The sequence below is a fragment of the Drosophila yakuba genome, chromosome 3L (assembly GCF_016746365.2).
Source record: "Drosophila yakuba strain Tai18E2 chromosome 3L, Prin_Dyak_Tai18E2_2.1, whole genome shotgun sequence".
Classification (NCBI taxonomy): domain Eukaryota; kingdom Metazoa; phylum Arthropoda; class Insecta; order Diptera; family Drosophilidae; genus Drosophila; species Drosophila yakuba.
This window is the reverse complement of record NC_052529.2, coordinates 19,569,616-19,585,061: the sequence shown is the minus strand read 5'-3', so window position 1 is coordinate 19,585,061 and position 15,446 is coordinate 19,569,616. Positions and strand designations below refer to the sequence as shown.

The 15,446-nt window shown below is 43.0% G+C and overlaps 5 protein-coding genes across 6 annotated transcripts in view; 3 read left to right on the top strand and 2 right to left on the bottom strand.

Moving 5' to 3' along the window:
- The first annotated feature begins 388 nt into the window (after positions 1-388).
- LOC6539776 (all trans-polyprenyl-diphosphate synthase PDSS2) lies at positions 389-2,666 on the top strand. Its single transcript, XM_002086626.4, has 3 exons — positions 389-1,139; positions 1,198-1,387; positions 1,604-2,666. The coding sequence occupies exons 1-3, from the start codon at positions 796-798 to the stop codon at positions 2,408-2,410; spliced, it is 1,341 nt and encodes a 446-aa protein (XP_002086662.2). The 5' UTR covers positions 389-795; the 3' UTR covers positions 2,411-2,666.
- Positions 2,667-2,701: 35 nt separating this feature from the next.
- Positions 2,702-3,988, bottom strand: LOC6534707 (methyltransferase-like protein 22). Its single transcript, XM_002095346.3, has one exon. It carries the CDS (start codon positions 3,923-3,925, stop codon positions 2,930-2,932), a length of 996 nt encoding a protein of 331 aa, XP_002095382.2. The 5' UTR covers positions 3,926-3,988; the 3' UTR covers positions 2,702-2,929.
- A 243-nt stretch (positions 3,989-4,231) lies between these two features.
- LOC6534706 (DNA-directed RNA polymerase III subunit RPC5) lies at positions 4,232-6,028 on the top strand. Its single transcript, XM_039373757.1, has 3 exons — positions 4,232-4,384; positions 4,444-5,514; positions 5,576-6,028. Exons 1-3 carry the CDS (start codon positions 4,352-4,354, stop codon positions 5,930-5,932), a joined length of 1,461 nt encoding a protein of 486 aa, XP_039229691.1. The 5' UTR covers positions 4,232-4,351; the 3' UTR covers positions 5,933-6,028.
- On the bottom strand, positions 6,011-6,727 carry LOC6534705 (cancer-related nucleoside-triphosphatase). 2 transcript variants are annotated; one of them, XM_002095344.4, is made up of 2 exons: positions 6,608-6,727; positions 6,011-6,544 (listed from the first exon to the last, which is right to left on the bottom strand). In XM_002095344.4, the coding sequence occupies exons 1-2, from the start codon at positions 6,648-6,650 to the stop codon at positions 6,021-6,023; spliced, it is 567 nt and encodes a 188-aa protein (XP_002095380.2). In that variant the 5' UTR covers positions 6,651-6,727; the 3' UTR covers positions 6,011-6,020. The 2 variants fall into 2 exon arrangements, with proteins under 2 accessions (XP_002095380.2, XP_039229693.1); XM_039373759.2 differs by having other exon boundaries at positions 6,011-6,538; positions 6,608-6,724.
- A 261-nt stretch (positions 6,728-6,988) lies between these two features.
- Positions 6,989-15,446, top strand: part of LOC26535012 (IQ motif and SEC7 domain-containing protein 1) — a 41,051-nt gene continuing 32,593 nt past the window's right edge. The window contains exon 1 of the mRNA XM_039373750.1: positions 6,989-7,769. Coding sequence (XP_039229684.1) covers positions 7,384-7,769 — 386 coding nt within the window. The 5' untranslated portion in view covers positions 6,989-7,383. The remainder of the gene's footprint in view (positions 7,770-15,446) is intronic.

Sequence of the window (15,446 nt, the reverse complement as noted above, 5' to 3'; positions counted from 1 at the left end):
AAAAGGTATAATTTTTTAGTTGTTTTGTACATTTAATATATAATAAAATAAAAGCTCTCTTTAAATTAAGTTATTTTTGGTTATGACAACTAATCCTTTTAACTAGATTTTTTAAGTGTGTAAATGCGTAAAGTGATTGGAATTAAGTCGAAGGCTAAAATTATTTCTATTCATTAAAACTCTTCGTGTTAAATGCGTAAACTGATTGACTGATCTTTCCTTTCACATTTCTTTCTTTTATATATTATTTGAAAAAAAAAAAATTTTAATATGGAATAGAAACTATGATTTATGAAATTTATAATTTAAAAACTATCGAAACGGAAATAAATATGTTTTGTCACCATTAGCATCCAATTGCATTGCATGCAGTAGCCTTTTGTTTCCCATCCCTAAGAGTGACCGTACTCCTCATGGCCAAAAACTGTGCACCGAAGCGGCACTGCCGTGCGAAAACCTGTTCCCGCTCAAGTCCGCCGTTAAAACACCCTCCACGCCGCCCCCTCGGAATTCCATGACACTGCGTGGGGCAATAAAAACAAACAGAACGCCTGGCGGCCACCTGAGAGCGGAGCAGCGACCAACTGTAAAAGTGGGCCGCCCGGGAAGAAGAAGCGGCGGCGGCAGCAGCAGGTGACGCCGACAGCGACGTTGACAGAGACTCGAGCAGCGACGGACCGCGCAGATTTCACTTTTCGACGAGCGGTTCAACGGAGCGGAGCTAAGAAACACGGTTTCTTCACAAGCAATTGCAAACAATTGTCGAAAATAGACGAAAATAACTAGAGAATTGCCATGTACCGCAGCAGTGGGTTAAGGATTATGCAACAGCTGCGCCGCAGGATTCCCGCCGATATGCAGGCAGTCCAAATGGTCAGAGCTGCGCCTGCGCTGCAAACTTTCACTTCTCAGCGTTGGACTTCGACGACGACGGTCAGTGGAAAGCATGCCAGTCCACAGGTTACGACCCCACCCCCGAGACACGACTGGAATAGGGCGGTCAGCGAGGCAGAGCGTATCGTCGGCTATCCCACATCCTTCCTCAGTCTGCGCTGGTTGCTCAGCGACGAGATCGCCAATGTGGCGCTCCACCTGCGCAAGCTGGTGGGCAGCGCCCATCCGCTGATGAAAACGGCCAAGTGAGTGGTGCTGAAGGGCTCATAAGTCGTTTTAATTTATCTGAATCTCCCTCTTCAGGCACCTGCTCTACAATGGCAAGAATACGATGCAAGCTTGGGGATTGATAGTGCTCCTGGTGTCCAAGGCCGCAGGACATGCACCCAGTGTTCCAGACGTGGAGCAGGACAAGAGTGCCGGAGTGCTGCACTCCCAAAGAGCTTTGGCGGAGGTCACCGAGATGATACGCATATCACATCTGGTTCACAATGTAAGTTTTGGATTAAAAGAATGCATTTGAAAGTGACTCGTAAACTGCGTGTCTGCATATGTTTATGCAAATGAGTTTAACTTTCCTCAAATTTACTTGACGGAACTGACGAAATGAACATCGATGTGTCATTAAATCTGTAACGGATATTCCATGCTTAAAACACAAAAATATTGTAATGGATTCTTAAAATAATTACATTTTATCGCCTATTAGAGCGTGGTTAATCTGCAATCGAGCACCCAGGCTGGCCAGGATGTGGACACCTACGACGACATGTCGTTTGGCAACAAGATCGGCTTGTTGACTGGCGACTATCTTCTGGGCCATTCCAGTGCGGAGCTAGCCAATCTGCGCAACCAGGAGGTGGTGGAGCTGATCTCGTCGGCGGTGCGAGACTTTTCCGAGTCGGAATTCATTGGAGAACGTGATGAGCAGAACAACCCGCTGCCTTATAAGCCAGGAACCTTTCAACGACCATCTCTCAGCGTTGGAGTGGATTTCAACGAGCACGACGTGATGACGCCAATGCCGATAGCCCAGGTTCTCGGAAATCCGGAGGAGGAATGGGAGTGCCGTAACATACTAAATGCCGGTAGCCTGTTGGGCAAATCTTGCCAAGCTTCGCTAAAGCTGGCTGGACAAAGTGAGGAACTGCAGCGGCATGCTTATCGCTTTGGAAAACATTTGGCCCTCGCTTGGCAGGCTTGCCTGGATGCCGAACCTTTTCAATGCCCCCAACTCCCACTGGATGTTACTTTCAGTCTTGTTAGTGCTCCAGTGCTATTCCACTTGGAGCACGACCCGGGGATGTATTCTCAACTGGAGGCTGGCAAGCAATCGGTGGATAACATCGACTACGACAAGATCCACAAGGCCATTCTAGCCGGGCCCGCTTTGACCAAAACCAAGGAACTGCAACGAAAGCACACAGCCGCCGCCCTGTCTGTCCTGCAACATTTCCCGGCGACTGACGCTCGACAGGCTTTGGAGAACATCATTCTGGCCATGCAGGATCTCTGATCCCAAACAGTAGTTACTGATTTTTCACGGGTTCAGGGCTTAGGATAGTGGTATTTATTCCGTTGGGTCATTTTCATCAAAGCAGACATTGTTGACTAATCTTAAATGGTTCATTTAAAGTAATGTTAAATGTTTTATTTTTATGAAATCTATGTAAGGCTTGATGCAAGTACACAAAAATATAACTTTTTAAATCGTTTTGTATACGAAAAGTTAATTTTTATACACTACACTCAAATATATTTCGTCAAGTAAAGAGTTAATGCATATTTTCTATTACATAGAACTAGATTTTAAAACTTTTGAGACTTTTATTCCAGATACTCAAAATACATATCCAACCCATTATTCTCCAAACTAAATTTTTTACCAGCAAACCGCTTTTACAAAGCCATTAAATTAACTCTAGTGATATCTCATCTTAACGTAACAAAGCCATCATTTTGTAGATTATTAAGGTACATTGAAGGGCAATTTGAATCTAGCAAGCAGAACGACTTCATCTGCGCTTTAGGAATTTTAACGACTGGTGATCTTGATGAGAACCAGCTGCTTGCAGCGATCGTACTCGAAATACTGGGGGAAATCCAGAGGCAAGTGCTCCATGATCCACGGCTTGTTCAACGTCTGTCGGACGAGGTACTCGTACATGGGAGCCACCGAATCACAATCCTCCAGAGTGAACACATAGCGCTTCTCCAGTGCCATGTATATCGTTTTGGGTCTTCCAGTTTGGCAACCTCGATCGAGGAGATTATCCAGGACGGAGATAAAGGCATCGGTAAGTGTATCGCAATAGATGACATCGGCAGCTAGGATTATATCACTGTTGTCTATGGCCTCCAGAAGATCCAGCGAATGATCGTTTTTTGACGCGAGAAAATCAAACTCCAGAACTGAGATTGTACCACAAAGGAGTTTGGAATTTCTTTGGACATTGCCGCGGATCAGCTTTAGTATGCATCCCAGATCCACATCCGTGCAGTAGATCCTTCCGGGATTGTGTATCCCGGCGGCTATGCTAGTCAGGCCTACACCAGCTCCCAGTTCCATTAGGGTTTTTCCGGAAAACTCATCCTTCTTAGTGAAAAGGTAATCCGCCAGAAGAAGGGCTCCCCGCCACACCTGCAGGCCCACTAGTCGAAGCTCCGTGGCCTCGGAATGTTCCAATTCGATCACGCCACGTTTTGGCCTTGGCACCTCAAGGTCGCCGTCCTTATCCGTCCTAATCCCCGCCAGCTTCTCCTCCGGATAGACGAATCGGAACTTCGACACCACCTTACCGCCGTCGCGGGTCGTCTGGTAGTTGTTCTCTCCGTAGATCTCCGACGTGACCGTGAACATGATCGTGTTATGTATGCGGCCAAGAGCATAGGGTATATGAATTAAATGTTGCGGTCGGTCGAGACATCTTCCCCGGGCGTCGTGGTCGATTACAAAATCGGTATCGCCAATCGGCAGACGGAAATGTCTTTGCACTCTGTCTTTGCACAGTGGGCCGGGTGGGCGAATCATTTCAAATAAATCAAATTTAGTGTTTCATATTTTGCTCAAGTCAATTAGGTATGGAACCTCTTCTGAAATGTTATATGTTACATACTATTTGCACTCAATTTAAGGCAAGCATCGAACATCACAGCATATGAAACGTACATTTCGGTCGAGCTTATATTAAATTACAATTATAGGTAATGATTTGTGTTCATCATTTTTAGGAATAGACACAGATAAATAAACTTAAAATTACAAATCACTAATTGTCAGGCATGGTTGTGATTGTTTTTATGGTGATGCCATTTATAGCCAGAGTCCGATTAAACGTAGCCCACTGTGCCAATCAGCTGTTCGCAGTGCTGGCTAGCAATGCAGAGCAACCTGGTCACACTGGCCATTTAGGCGTGCACTCTCGGCAGAAAAAACTATCAAATCGAATTTAAAATAATGGAAGACGAGGACGATTCCGTCGTGGAGGAGGTGAGTACGTGAGTGGCATTGTCAATCCCATGAGTAAAACGCCCAAAATTCCCCGGCAGATTCCCGTCTTCTTGTCGAAGAACCTGAGGGACAGCTTGTACCTCTTTCAATACCCCACGAAAACGGAGCTCCCAAACCACGATGATTCCGTGATTGTCAATTGCTGTGTAAAACCAATCGCCCAGGAGGTGAAAGTGGACTTCGGTCTGGACATTGAGTCGGCCCACTTCGATCGCTTCAAGGGCGAGCAATTTGCGGTGGCTGCCGACGGAAAGAACACCTATGGAGCAGTGCCCCCAAAGGGTCAGGAGCGACCCACCTACAAACGTGGCATCATGGACAAACAGGCCTTCACAAGCTCGCGTTCCATAACCGATGTGGCCAAGTACATAGTGGGCATCTTTACGGATCGGGAGGTGCATCTGTCGCCACTCACTTCCATAGTCCAAATGCGCCCTGTTCTCAGCCACTTCGATAAGGACGACAAGCGCAAAAAGGCTGAACAGAAGGCTCAAACGGAAGACACGGACGATGACGAGGTGCTGCAGCAGGTCACGGTTAAATTTGCTCGCGGTAATGCCAAGAACAGCGGAAAGGAGCAACGTGCTGGCACCTACGACGGTTTCGTCCAACGAATTGCGGATGAGCCTTGGTGCGAGGCCTACTGGCACTCAAGGGCCACGCCCACCGCCGAACTGGAGCGCCAAAAGCTCTTTGCCACCAGTCACCACGGCAGTTCCTCTTTGGCTCTCGCGCCTGGCGAATATCTTCGAAAGCTTCTGCCCTACGACGAGCATGTGCAGACGGTAGCCCCAGCTGCTGCTTCTGCTGCCGCCCAAGTACTTCCCGTCTACAACAAGGCCATGCTTAAGTCCATGCCGCTGCTGGAGCAGCTTACAGTGCTACTGAGGGATGCCCGGATGCTTTCGTTCAGCGATGTCATTACTATTCTCGCCGAGCACGTGGATCCGCATGTGGCTGCCGACAAGGTGCTGGCTTTGCTGCCCCAGGTGGGCATCCTACTGCACGGCAACTGGGTGCCAAAATCCGAGGTGGTCTTTCCCGAGAAGGTGCTCTCACATGCGAACGGTGTGTCCGCAGAGCAGATGATTCGCGCCAGAGATTATATAGTGAGTTCTTGTACGGGTTGATCGAACACTTATGTACTAATCGTCTGAATTCCATCTGCAGCTCTTCCGTTTCTCCCGCACGCCCTACCTGTTCCGAGCTCAGGTAATGGCCGCCACCCAGTTACCTCCTGCGGAAACACTTGACGTTTTGAAGACTGTGGCCCGAGTGAATAACACAAAGCGCTGGGAGCTGCTACTGCCACCCGATAAGGAGTTCGAGCAAAAGTATCCGGAACTGGTTAGCCGACAGGAGTACCACTGGACCGCTTCTGAGCAGCACTACAACGAAATGGATTGGGCTAGGGAAACCAAACGTGTTCGCAAACGATCGACGAGGAAGAGCGAGTCCCAGTCGCTGACCTCGTCCATGCCGCCACCCGCAATGAATCACTCAACAACTGGCTCCGTGGATGCGTAGCATCGGATGATGATCTCCCAGAGGCGGAGGATCGGAAGCACAATTATACATCTAGGCACTAATAAAAAGACCAACAAGTTTATTTTTGTTAAAGAAGTGATTTTGTGATATGTTCTATAATTTCTCCAGCTAAAATGTTCCTATTCGATCTGGTCACCTGGTAGATGTTCGATCCTGCTGACTTTCTCAGCTGCTCCACCAAATCCACTGTTGATCTCTCGGGTATGGTGACCAGTAGGGTTCGCTTTTCCTTTAGAAGATCAGCCATGGCCAACTCAAACCGCTTGCTAAGCAGCTCCATTTTGCCCACTTCATCGACGACCAGCAGATCCGGTTCTGGTTGGGAATCCTCGATGCCAAGTAGTGGCAGAGCGAGACTTTCAAAGTCCCGCACAAACACCGAATACTTTCCCACTTTGGGGCGCCGCAGCTGGTCTCCCGGATTCTCACGAGATAGGATTCCCCGCTTTCCGGACAAAGTGACCACATCGAACCCGATTCTTTGGCTGATTCCCTCACCGCGCACTTCCTCTGTATAGAATCCTTGAAGAATGCGTCCTTTATCTCGCAGAGCCAAGCAGATTTTATGGACCAGTGTGGTTTTACCTACTCCTGGAAATTATAGTACCAATTATGTCTAGCTTATAGTCAATATTTTCTTAGTTTTGCTTGCACCTGGTGGTCCTGTAATTATAACAGTTGTATTTGCGTTTTTCATGTCGCCTTATTTTTGGTTTAGAATTTTAAGAAATATTCTTCAGAGGAACTAGATCAACCAGGAATGGATCAGTGACAGCTCCAAAAAATATTTGATTTCCAAAAAACTACAAATAAATTACTTTTTAGAACTTGCATGGAGGATTACCTTAAGATACTTAAAAGCTTTTTATGCACCTCTTAAGAAATGTATAAAAACTAAAAGTTTAAAATCAAACGGTCGTTTTCGAATGTCCCATTTGATGCGGTATATTAAGTATGAGCACGAAAGGGTATTTCGATTGGCGCGCTCTACGGTCCCACTGCCGGTATGCCGCGGCGCCCCCAGCACGGCCACACTGTTTCCAAACGTCGAACGAGAAGCGCGTTGTGTTTGTTCGTCGCGCGTGAATTGAAAATCCGTAATTCCGAGAATATCCGTAATCTCCCTCCGATCCGCACCAACTGTTGCTCGCGATTTGTAGTGTGTGCTGGCTCCGCTCCAGAGGCAGAGAATAATATACCAAGGTCATTCAATTACAATACGAGTGAAGTATTCAACTCGCCGCAAGCTGCATTTTCAGTTCTTTATTGTGAGATTCAAAGTGGTTCTGCCTGTTTCGCTGTTTTATCACCCCTCCTCCACATCTCCTCATTCGCGCGAGTGCGTGTGCGTGGCGGGGCTATAATGTTTTGGCCACAAAAGCATATCAAATAGGAGTGCAGTCGATCCCCGCAGAGGTTATAAACAAAATATGTCCGAGGCCGATCTGAAGAATCTCTCCCAGAACTCGGATGGCGATCAGGAATTGCTGCTCCATCAGACCACGCAGTCCCTTCTGATGGCTAGTTCCATGATGTTTGTGGAAAACCCAGGCGGAGGGGCAGGCGCATCCGGTGGGGGTGTTGCCCTTCCTGGAACCGTTTCCCTGCCCCTGCCCCTCTCCATCGCGATGCCCCATCACCATCTCCATGCGATCCCCTACAATGTGGACGAGCTGCTCAGGGAGAACAATGCCCTGCACTCCAAAATCAAGGAGCTGAGTCTGGAGCGCGATCGGCTGCTTTGTGAAGTGTCCAATCTACGGCTGGAGCTGGATATGTCGGAGCTCAAGCGACTGCCCGTCGATCTCGATGATAAGTAAGTGCCTCACTATGATAACCATACCATCTCAAAACTTGATATATATTTTATAAGGGTGAATTCAAGGCATGTAGCTTTTCCTATTGGGCATTCAGAGTATGGGATCTTCCAATAGGAAAATGTGGAATTCTTATTAGCGGTTGCAAAATCGTTTTCGATGTATTTAGGGTGCCAGAATATTTGCTGTTCTCAGCACTTTGATTTCAATTACATATTTCAAGAGAATTTGTTCCATAATGTTTTTAATTTGCCAACCACCAGTTTGTAGAATTTGTACAATTCTTAGCTAAATACTGGTTAAAATATTAAGTTTTATTTGCATATTTCCCCGTTTACTGCTTGCCAAAACATTCCATTAAGTAATATAATCAGTCAGATATAGTAATCATCTTTAAATTTTTTACATTTTGGAACAATATATTTAAAATCGTTCAGTTCCCCTATATAATCTGCGTTAAAAGCTCTTATCTGAGCGCATTACGCTTTCAAGATTCATGTCAAGGCCTTCGATGTGTCTTTGTACGTTTTTATTTATATCATAATTTAATCTACGCATTTTTTGAGTTTCAACGCCGAAGAATCATATCTTCTTTAGCACTTTAGCAGAACCACAAACATATTTGATTTTTTGGGATCGCCATTTTTGGCTGCATTTCCGTGACCCCCGACCCCAATGCTTCCTTGCCCCCGGGTGTCGCTGTTGAGTCAACTTCTGGTTGAGTCACATACATTGGTCCCCTTGTCCTTGTCCTTGCCACCTTTGCAGCTGCAGGCTGACAAGTCCGAGTGCGACTTCTGGTTTTTGCAACCCCTTTTTGCACTCCCGGCTACCTGTGGGCTAATCGACACAGACGCGGTCGCAATATTAAGTGCGCGTTGCCGATTGGTATTTCCGTACTTAAAAAACGCATGCTTATCTGTGCCAGAACACTAGATAATGTTGTATTTTTTTCGTTGCCAAATTGAATGAGTCAGTTCTGCTGTTAGAACTACAGTTGCTCTCCGCTTATCGATCGACCAGAATTCTCTATTTGTTTAGTTCTATCGCCCGTGTTTCCCTTGCTGATAACTAATGTGAGTGCTACTTCGGGCGATAGGAGCAGTCTCAAGAAAATTCAATGTTAAGACCGAGTTTCGATCGCTTATTTGGGGTCTTTCCTGGGGAGATTAACCCGCCAAATGCTCGGGCAAACAAGCAAAGAAATATTATAAACCATACGGCTGGCATTTGCCATTGACAGCCGAATAAAGTTGGAAGTATCTCAGTATTCGTACCTGACTTTGCTTTGCATGCGGTCATGCCCCACCGCAGACAATCTTTTAAATACAGATATTTTTCTATATATGTACACATACATATAAATACATATACAAAGTGGGCGCAAATAAAGCGCAGTTATCTTTTAACTGTTTTCTTTATTTTCGGGGCTTCTTGGCCTCTAAGGTCTGCTAGAAGAATCGTGGGCTCTTCCAATTATTCGCTTTGCGTTTTCTGTGTATATTTTATTTCTCGGTTTTTGCAGCTCACCTTCGCCAAAACATTTAAACACAAAACACCAGAAACTTTTCACTGGCGTTCATCGAAGTTGCAGATACTCTTTGTACTGCTACTATAAAGAAAAACGATTGTTTATTCCATTTTACGTGTTTTATAATCACTCTAGATATCGTCTAATCGCATAGTTTTGTTTCACAATCATACATATGTATCATACACAATCAGATTTAAGAGCTCTTTAATTTGAATAAAGATATTAAGTGGGTTAGTTAATAAGGCATAAGTAAATCAGGACAAGCAACAGAAACATTAAACTGTTTCATCAAACGTCCTCTATCTGTTAGGTAAGTTTACCCATTTGTACCTCCATTCTTACCTTTCAATTAGCAAATCTAAATGTAATGTGGAAATGCTTACCAAGGCTTAGATCCACTTCTAGATTAGTTGCACAAGATAAGCTGCACGCACCCAGTTGGTATATCATCTTTTATTATGGGAAAGAGTATGTCACGATGATACATTAAACTCAAGATCAGAGATGTTGTTGAAAATGTGCGGGCAGCTCTTTGTCTTATGAGTAAGGTTCCGCTGCTCCGTGGTTGTTTCTTCTCTCTGGGTAAACTTCTTCACTTGGCCATACACACTCCACTCAAAGTACGCTGTGAAAAATGAAAACTTTTCTTAGGTGTATTTAAAGTGTTTGTGACTCAACAATAATGTATTTTACGTATTATCATCAATATAAACAAATAAATAAACCAATTTAAATGAATGTACTTGTCTTCGTTTGGCAGAGAAATATTTATCTTGATCTTTGTAAATATCTATGTTCCATTGATATAAAAAACGCTCGTAACAGATAAAGTGCAAAATAATTGTATTATTTAACAGTGTAGTCACAATGTCGTGGTTTAGCTTGCCGCAGAGTTCAACTCATTAGCCAGTTATCATCATCTAATAAAGCAGACACACGCACCACAGAAAAATGGGAAATGTGGAAAAGGGGGGTGGAAAACACTTGCCCATTTGAAAAGTGCTTTCGACTTTGCTCTGGGTCTCTTTGCGATAATTAAGCGAGTGTAGTGGAGAGTCTATTAATTTCGTACGCCCCCCTTTTAAATGGTCATGAGGGAGAGGTGGGGTAGGGGGATAGGTTTCAGGGGGTGGGGTGGTCAAGAGGAGGTGGATGGGATAACGTTTTCCGACTACTTAATGAGTGTGTACTGTATTCTGTAGATTTAGTAGGTGAAGTAGTTCTCTGGCCTTCTTGCCACTACTACTCTTCTGTTTCATTTGCATGCAACATTTGGAGTGAAGACTGCGGTTGCCTTATTACAAAAGGGGCGTAGTTGAGGGGGGTACGAGGGGACTGGAAGTTTGATGGTCAAAATGGGAGCCATGCGTGCTGCGAAAATCTTTGAGGTTTGAGAGCAAAACTTTTGTTTTAATTAAAAGATACGCCAAATGGACATGCAAGATGGGGGTTGGATGATCTAAATGCACCAGCAGATGGGAACTACATTGAGAAGAGGGTGGAGTTGGAGATGAGATACTAATTGCATTAATAACATGCTGATTTTTAAGTGATTCCCTTTGTAGAGTTGGTTTCTATCACAGATCCAGATGGTTTCTTAATTGCGGCTACGTTTTTTGGTGTTAACCCATAAAACCAATTGAGTAAAGGCGGTACTTCTACTTTTCCGTGTTCTTCTTATGGGTGCGAAATATTTATTGTGGTTTGTATTGTGACTTTGATTTCCAGATGGAAATTATCGATTACTATTCTTAGGGCTAAAGTCCAGAAAAAACTTTTTAAAATGTACAGAAATTTAAGTTGCGGTTTATTTAACTTCCTCCTTGTTTTTGTAAACCCTGTTTCTGGTTTTTGTTTTTCGTTATAATGCCTTCTAAAAGGTAATATGTAATTCTTGAATATACGTAGCTTATAAACTAGTTTTTCCATTAAACGCCTAACCATTTATGAATTTATGTTGATTAAACACAAATTGAATACAATTCTCTTTAGCTATTTTAATTATTATGACAAAGTATTTACCCATCACCAGTAATTTCTGTCAATTATTTCAGATGAGGAAGTGTTTAGATACCATAACTTTGCTCCCAAAGTTCTCGGTTGAAAATTAACACAATTAACTTGATCGCTTTTCTGGGTTATTCCAGTGATCCTCGAACACATCTGGATAGTTGGGGGAACCATGTGTCGGTGCTCCAGACTAGACCATTTATAATGCATGCAATAAGCGAAAACGAATTTCTCGGTTTTCAATCGAAAAGTGAGATCATCGACGCGCTGGCCAGCCGAAGCACAAAAGAACAATAATTAAAATCATTTATATGAAATGTTTAATAAACAATGTCATTGCCAAACGGTCCAGTCTCATGTGTTCCAACTAAACTGTCAAGTCACAGCTGAAAAAAGCGCTTGCGAAAAATTCCAGTTGGCTTAAAGTCTTTGGGGGATTAGTTTCCAACCGAACCATGTAATCAATTAGAGGGCGTCCTCTGGATTTAGTCTTTTGCATATGTTACGTACTTTTTCCTTTTCCTTTTTATTTGTATTTGTATTTGTACACAACTCGCGCAGCTCGTTACGCAGATACTAAGATACAATGATTGATGAGACATGCGCTCATGTGGTTGTCCCTGCCTAAAGTGACAACTTCCGAGTCGATTTTCCCTATTCAGCGGAACTCGCTACCAATTCCAAATCCAAAATGCCAAGACGAACTCTTATTGCTCCAGTGGCTTGTCAATCGTGTTTGGCATTGACAGCGGCCCAGTACGCTTTACATGGCTATAAGTCCCGGTCTTGGCCATCTTCTAGTAATTTTTGCTCGGTTCTGACGGCTGCGCATGCGCCCCAAAAATGGCCATCATGGTGTGCCAGTGATTCGAACTACAAACTATAATGGTCAAAAAACACAAACTGTGGGACTCGCTTTTGTCTCGCTGACTGAAGGAAGTTGCGCTGACAATAATGATCAGCTACTCTAATCGTGTCTATAGGAATAGCTCCAATTTTGGGGGAATGGTTCTACATGGTTGATTTCGGTGTGAGAACACGATTGCATGGGAAAAGTTATACTTGATAACTCTATTTTAACTACTTATCGGTGCGTTAATATCTAAAATAAATTTCTTATGCAATTTATACAATTTACACATCGGTTTAAGCAGTTTAGCTATCCTACGAAAGTCACCTGTGAATAATTTTATTGTTAATGACAATCCCTTGTTTGTATCCCATTAAAATTTGTAACACGTTCGAAAATCAATTAATGCTTCATTAAAATAGTTCTACCCAGTAAAATCATGATGATTGATGCTTGCAGCTGTGTTGTGTAACTTATACAGCCAATGACTAATTTTAATTTTGAGACTAAGACCAATTGTTACTAGCTTTTATTGTTGCAAAAAAAGTTAACAAACCTCATCAAGAACGAGTTTGAAATCCATCGAAGGCCATAAACAATCGAACGGATTTCCTTTAAAGGCTAACAGAAATACGAATAAAAACTAATGTATGCAGAATGAGGTTGTAATATAGCAATCATAAATAAATTTTATTTCGTTTTAATTTTTTGAAAAATGAATGAATAGCTAATGATTTTAAGTTGATGTCTATATATGTTATTAAATGGTTTTTGGTTCATTAATGTAAAATTGTTATTAGTTATTAAATAATACGATTTTATGGTTGCTGAATAACCGTTTACCTCCAACAATTTTAAAAGGTAATAACCATTGAAACAAACCATTAGAGGCTTTTACTATGTAACTATATTGTTGTTTCCACCCCAATAAACTTTCATCACCATGTCGTGAAGCCCTTGAGTCCCCTGTCTTATCTATGATGATGGTACTGGGTGGTCGTTCCAAGACAGAGTCTTTCAAAACGTCTAGGGCGACATCTTTCATCTGCTTATCTGCACTCCACTCCACACTTATCTCTGCTCTGGTTTTAGTGCTTTGACTCACTTATCTTAAAATAAAATACATTTTCGCCTGCTAAACTGGCAGACAACTTCCGGTTGTGGTTGCATCCCCAGGGCAAGAAGCCAACCCCATCCACCCACTTTGGAGGTCACCAATCGTGCCCGCGTTCAATCAATTAACACTGCCTGGAGTCGTAAAGAAATCAGCAAAGTGGGGGAAAACAAATGAGGGGAATTTTTCAGAAATAGGAATAATTAAATGCAGCGACTTTGGCACTTCAACCCAAAGTTTTTGACATATTAATGTTGTAAAATTAAATGAAACCATCTAGGAAAAATATTGAAAACTATTCTGTTTCTTTCGTTCTCTAGGCGTGAACGTGTATTTTGTGTACATTGACCCAAATTTGGGGAGATCCCCCTCTGTCTTTCGGTTGCCTTTCATCGCCATGGTTGAGTAGCGTACTTGGGCCCCTGCGACCCCCTTTCAGGCATGCCCCAAAAATGCGAGTGCCAAGAAAATGCGTTGTTGCTTAATTTTCCCCCGTTTCCCCCTCTTTTATTTGCCAGAGTGCAGCGCACTCGCTTCCTCTTCCTTGGGCTTAATATTCAAATTTTATTTGTTGCTTTTCAAGACAAATTAAAAGCTCAAAAATTCAACAGCTGTGGGTCGATGCGTTTCAGTGTTGTCCAACCATTTGACTAACAATATACAAATTAGTAAATATATTTAAAGTGATATTAAAGGGATGTATTGATGTATCATAACTGTATACAAATTTTAAACAAAGGTATAATTACATTATATTATTTTATATTATTCTATTATTATAATATGTACCATCTTGATATCTATTATATCTACTTCTTGATATGCAGTTCTCTCGACCTGGAATACTTCAATAAATATATTTTAAACATTTAAAGGTTTTTTTTCCTTACCCTTAAATTTAAAGATTTTAAAATTAAGGTACGCATAAATTTGTCTAATTTTTGGCTACTAAAATGCCAAAAAGAGGGCAAACTGTCTGAGCTGTTGTGCTGCATTTGTTTGTGTAGGCAGGCGCCTGCAGAACCAACACCAAAAAGCCATCATACAAATTCATTGCGATTTATATGAATTTTTGTGGGATTTTCGTTTGCGTTTCTTCGAACTCACTTTTGTCTTGCTCATCAGTCATCTGAAAACCAGAGCCCCCAGGCCCTTCTGCCCCCCAATATAAAACGGCTGGCATTTCTTGACCTTACTATTCCATTGTCTGCGCAGCCCGATCGCCAACGTCAATGGACGCATTGGTGCAGACGCCAGAAGATTGGCGCTGCTTTTGTTTATCATTATTATTTTTTTTAGTTTTATTAATTTTATTGGTGACCCAATGGAGCGTCGCAGCGGCGCCGTTGAACGCACTCGGCCGAACGCCCACAATGTATAATAATTTCGTGTTTTTAAATGCTGCTTATGTTGATTCCATTCCATTCATCGAAGGGGAAAAAACAGCGTAGTAGCGAGCCAAAAACGTAAAATGAAAACGAAAACGAGTCGAAAATGAGAGACACATGCAAATTGAATATTTATTTTTGTAAGGCGAACTGACCACTAGAGACCTGGCCACTGGTTATTGCACTGTGAAAAATAAGGCACATCTATGTTAGTTGTGGCACAAAACGATATGATTAGAAGGAGAAGGAGGAGAAATGTATTACATTTAATTAGAAGGAGCACTTTTAAAATACTATTCACCCATTTAAAATTAATTTAGGTATAAAGTACCATTTATAATATATTGGCCTCAATTTGTGGGCTACACTTTTCTCTGCGCCTCGACAACCAAACGCTGATGCTGAGCTGGTTAGCAACTAACCAACCAGAAGATAGCCATTTATATGTGCCATTAATCGATTGTCAGCAGCCTCGTCATGGTCCGCGATCGCCATTGCGGAGAGTGTAGAGTGGATTGGAGTGACTGCAAGGGGAGGGGGGACGCCCGGAGGGGCAGGTGTGTTGACTGACAACCAGTTACCTGTCGCCAGATACCCTGAAGTGGCCAAGAAGCTTTGGCACTCTGATGGGGGATAGATCAGATCGTATTACTAGAGCTTATAAGATTAAATCGCGGGGAATCAAAATATCTTTAGTTTCTTTCTGACAAACAATATTTGTTCTTTGTGTTGCCTCAGAAATCCAATACCATGAAATGGTATTTGTTGCCCGTTCCTTTT

Coding starts and splice junctions, on each gene's coding strand:
- LOC6539776 (XM_002086626.4), top strand. CDS start 796: ATGTACCGCAGCAGTGGGTTAAGGATTATGCAACAGCTGCGCCGCAGG. Junction 1,140..1,197: donor CCGCTGATGAAAACGGCCAA/GTGAGTGGTGCT, acceptor CTCCCTCTTCAG/GCACCTGCTCTACAATGGCA. Junction 1,388..1,603: donor TATCACATCTGGTTCACAAT/GTAAGTTTTGGA, acceptor ATCGCCTATTAG/AGCGTGGTTAATCTGCAATC.
- LOC6534705 (XM_002095344.4), bottom strand. CDS start 6,650: ATGAAAAACGCAAATACAACTGTTATAATTACAGGACCACCAG. Junction 6,545..6,607: donor TATAATTACAGGACCACCAG/GTGCAAGCAAAA, acceptor TATAATTTCCAG/GAGTAGGTAAAACCACACTG.
- LOC6534707 (XM_002095346.3), bottom strand. CDS start 3,925: ATGATTCGCCCACCCGGCCCACTGTGCAAAGACAGAGTGCAAAGACAT.
- LOC6534706 (XM_039373757.1), top strand. CDS start 4,352: ATGGAAGACGAGGACGATTCCGTCGTGGAGGAG. Junction 4,385..4,443: donor ACGATTCCGTCGTGGAGGAG/GTGAGTACGTGA, acceptor ATTCCCCGGCAG/ATTCCCGTCTTCTTGTCGAA. Junction 5,515..5,575: donor TTCGCGCCAGAGATTATATA/GTGAGTTCTTGT, acceptor TTCCATCTGCAG/CTCTTCCGTTTCTCCCGCAC.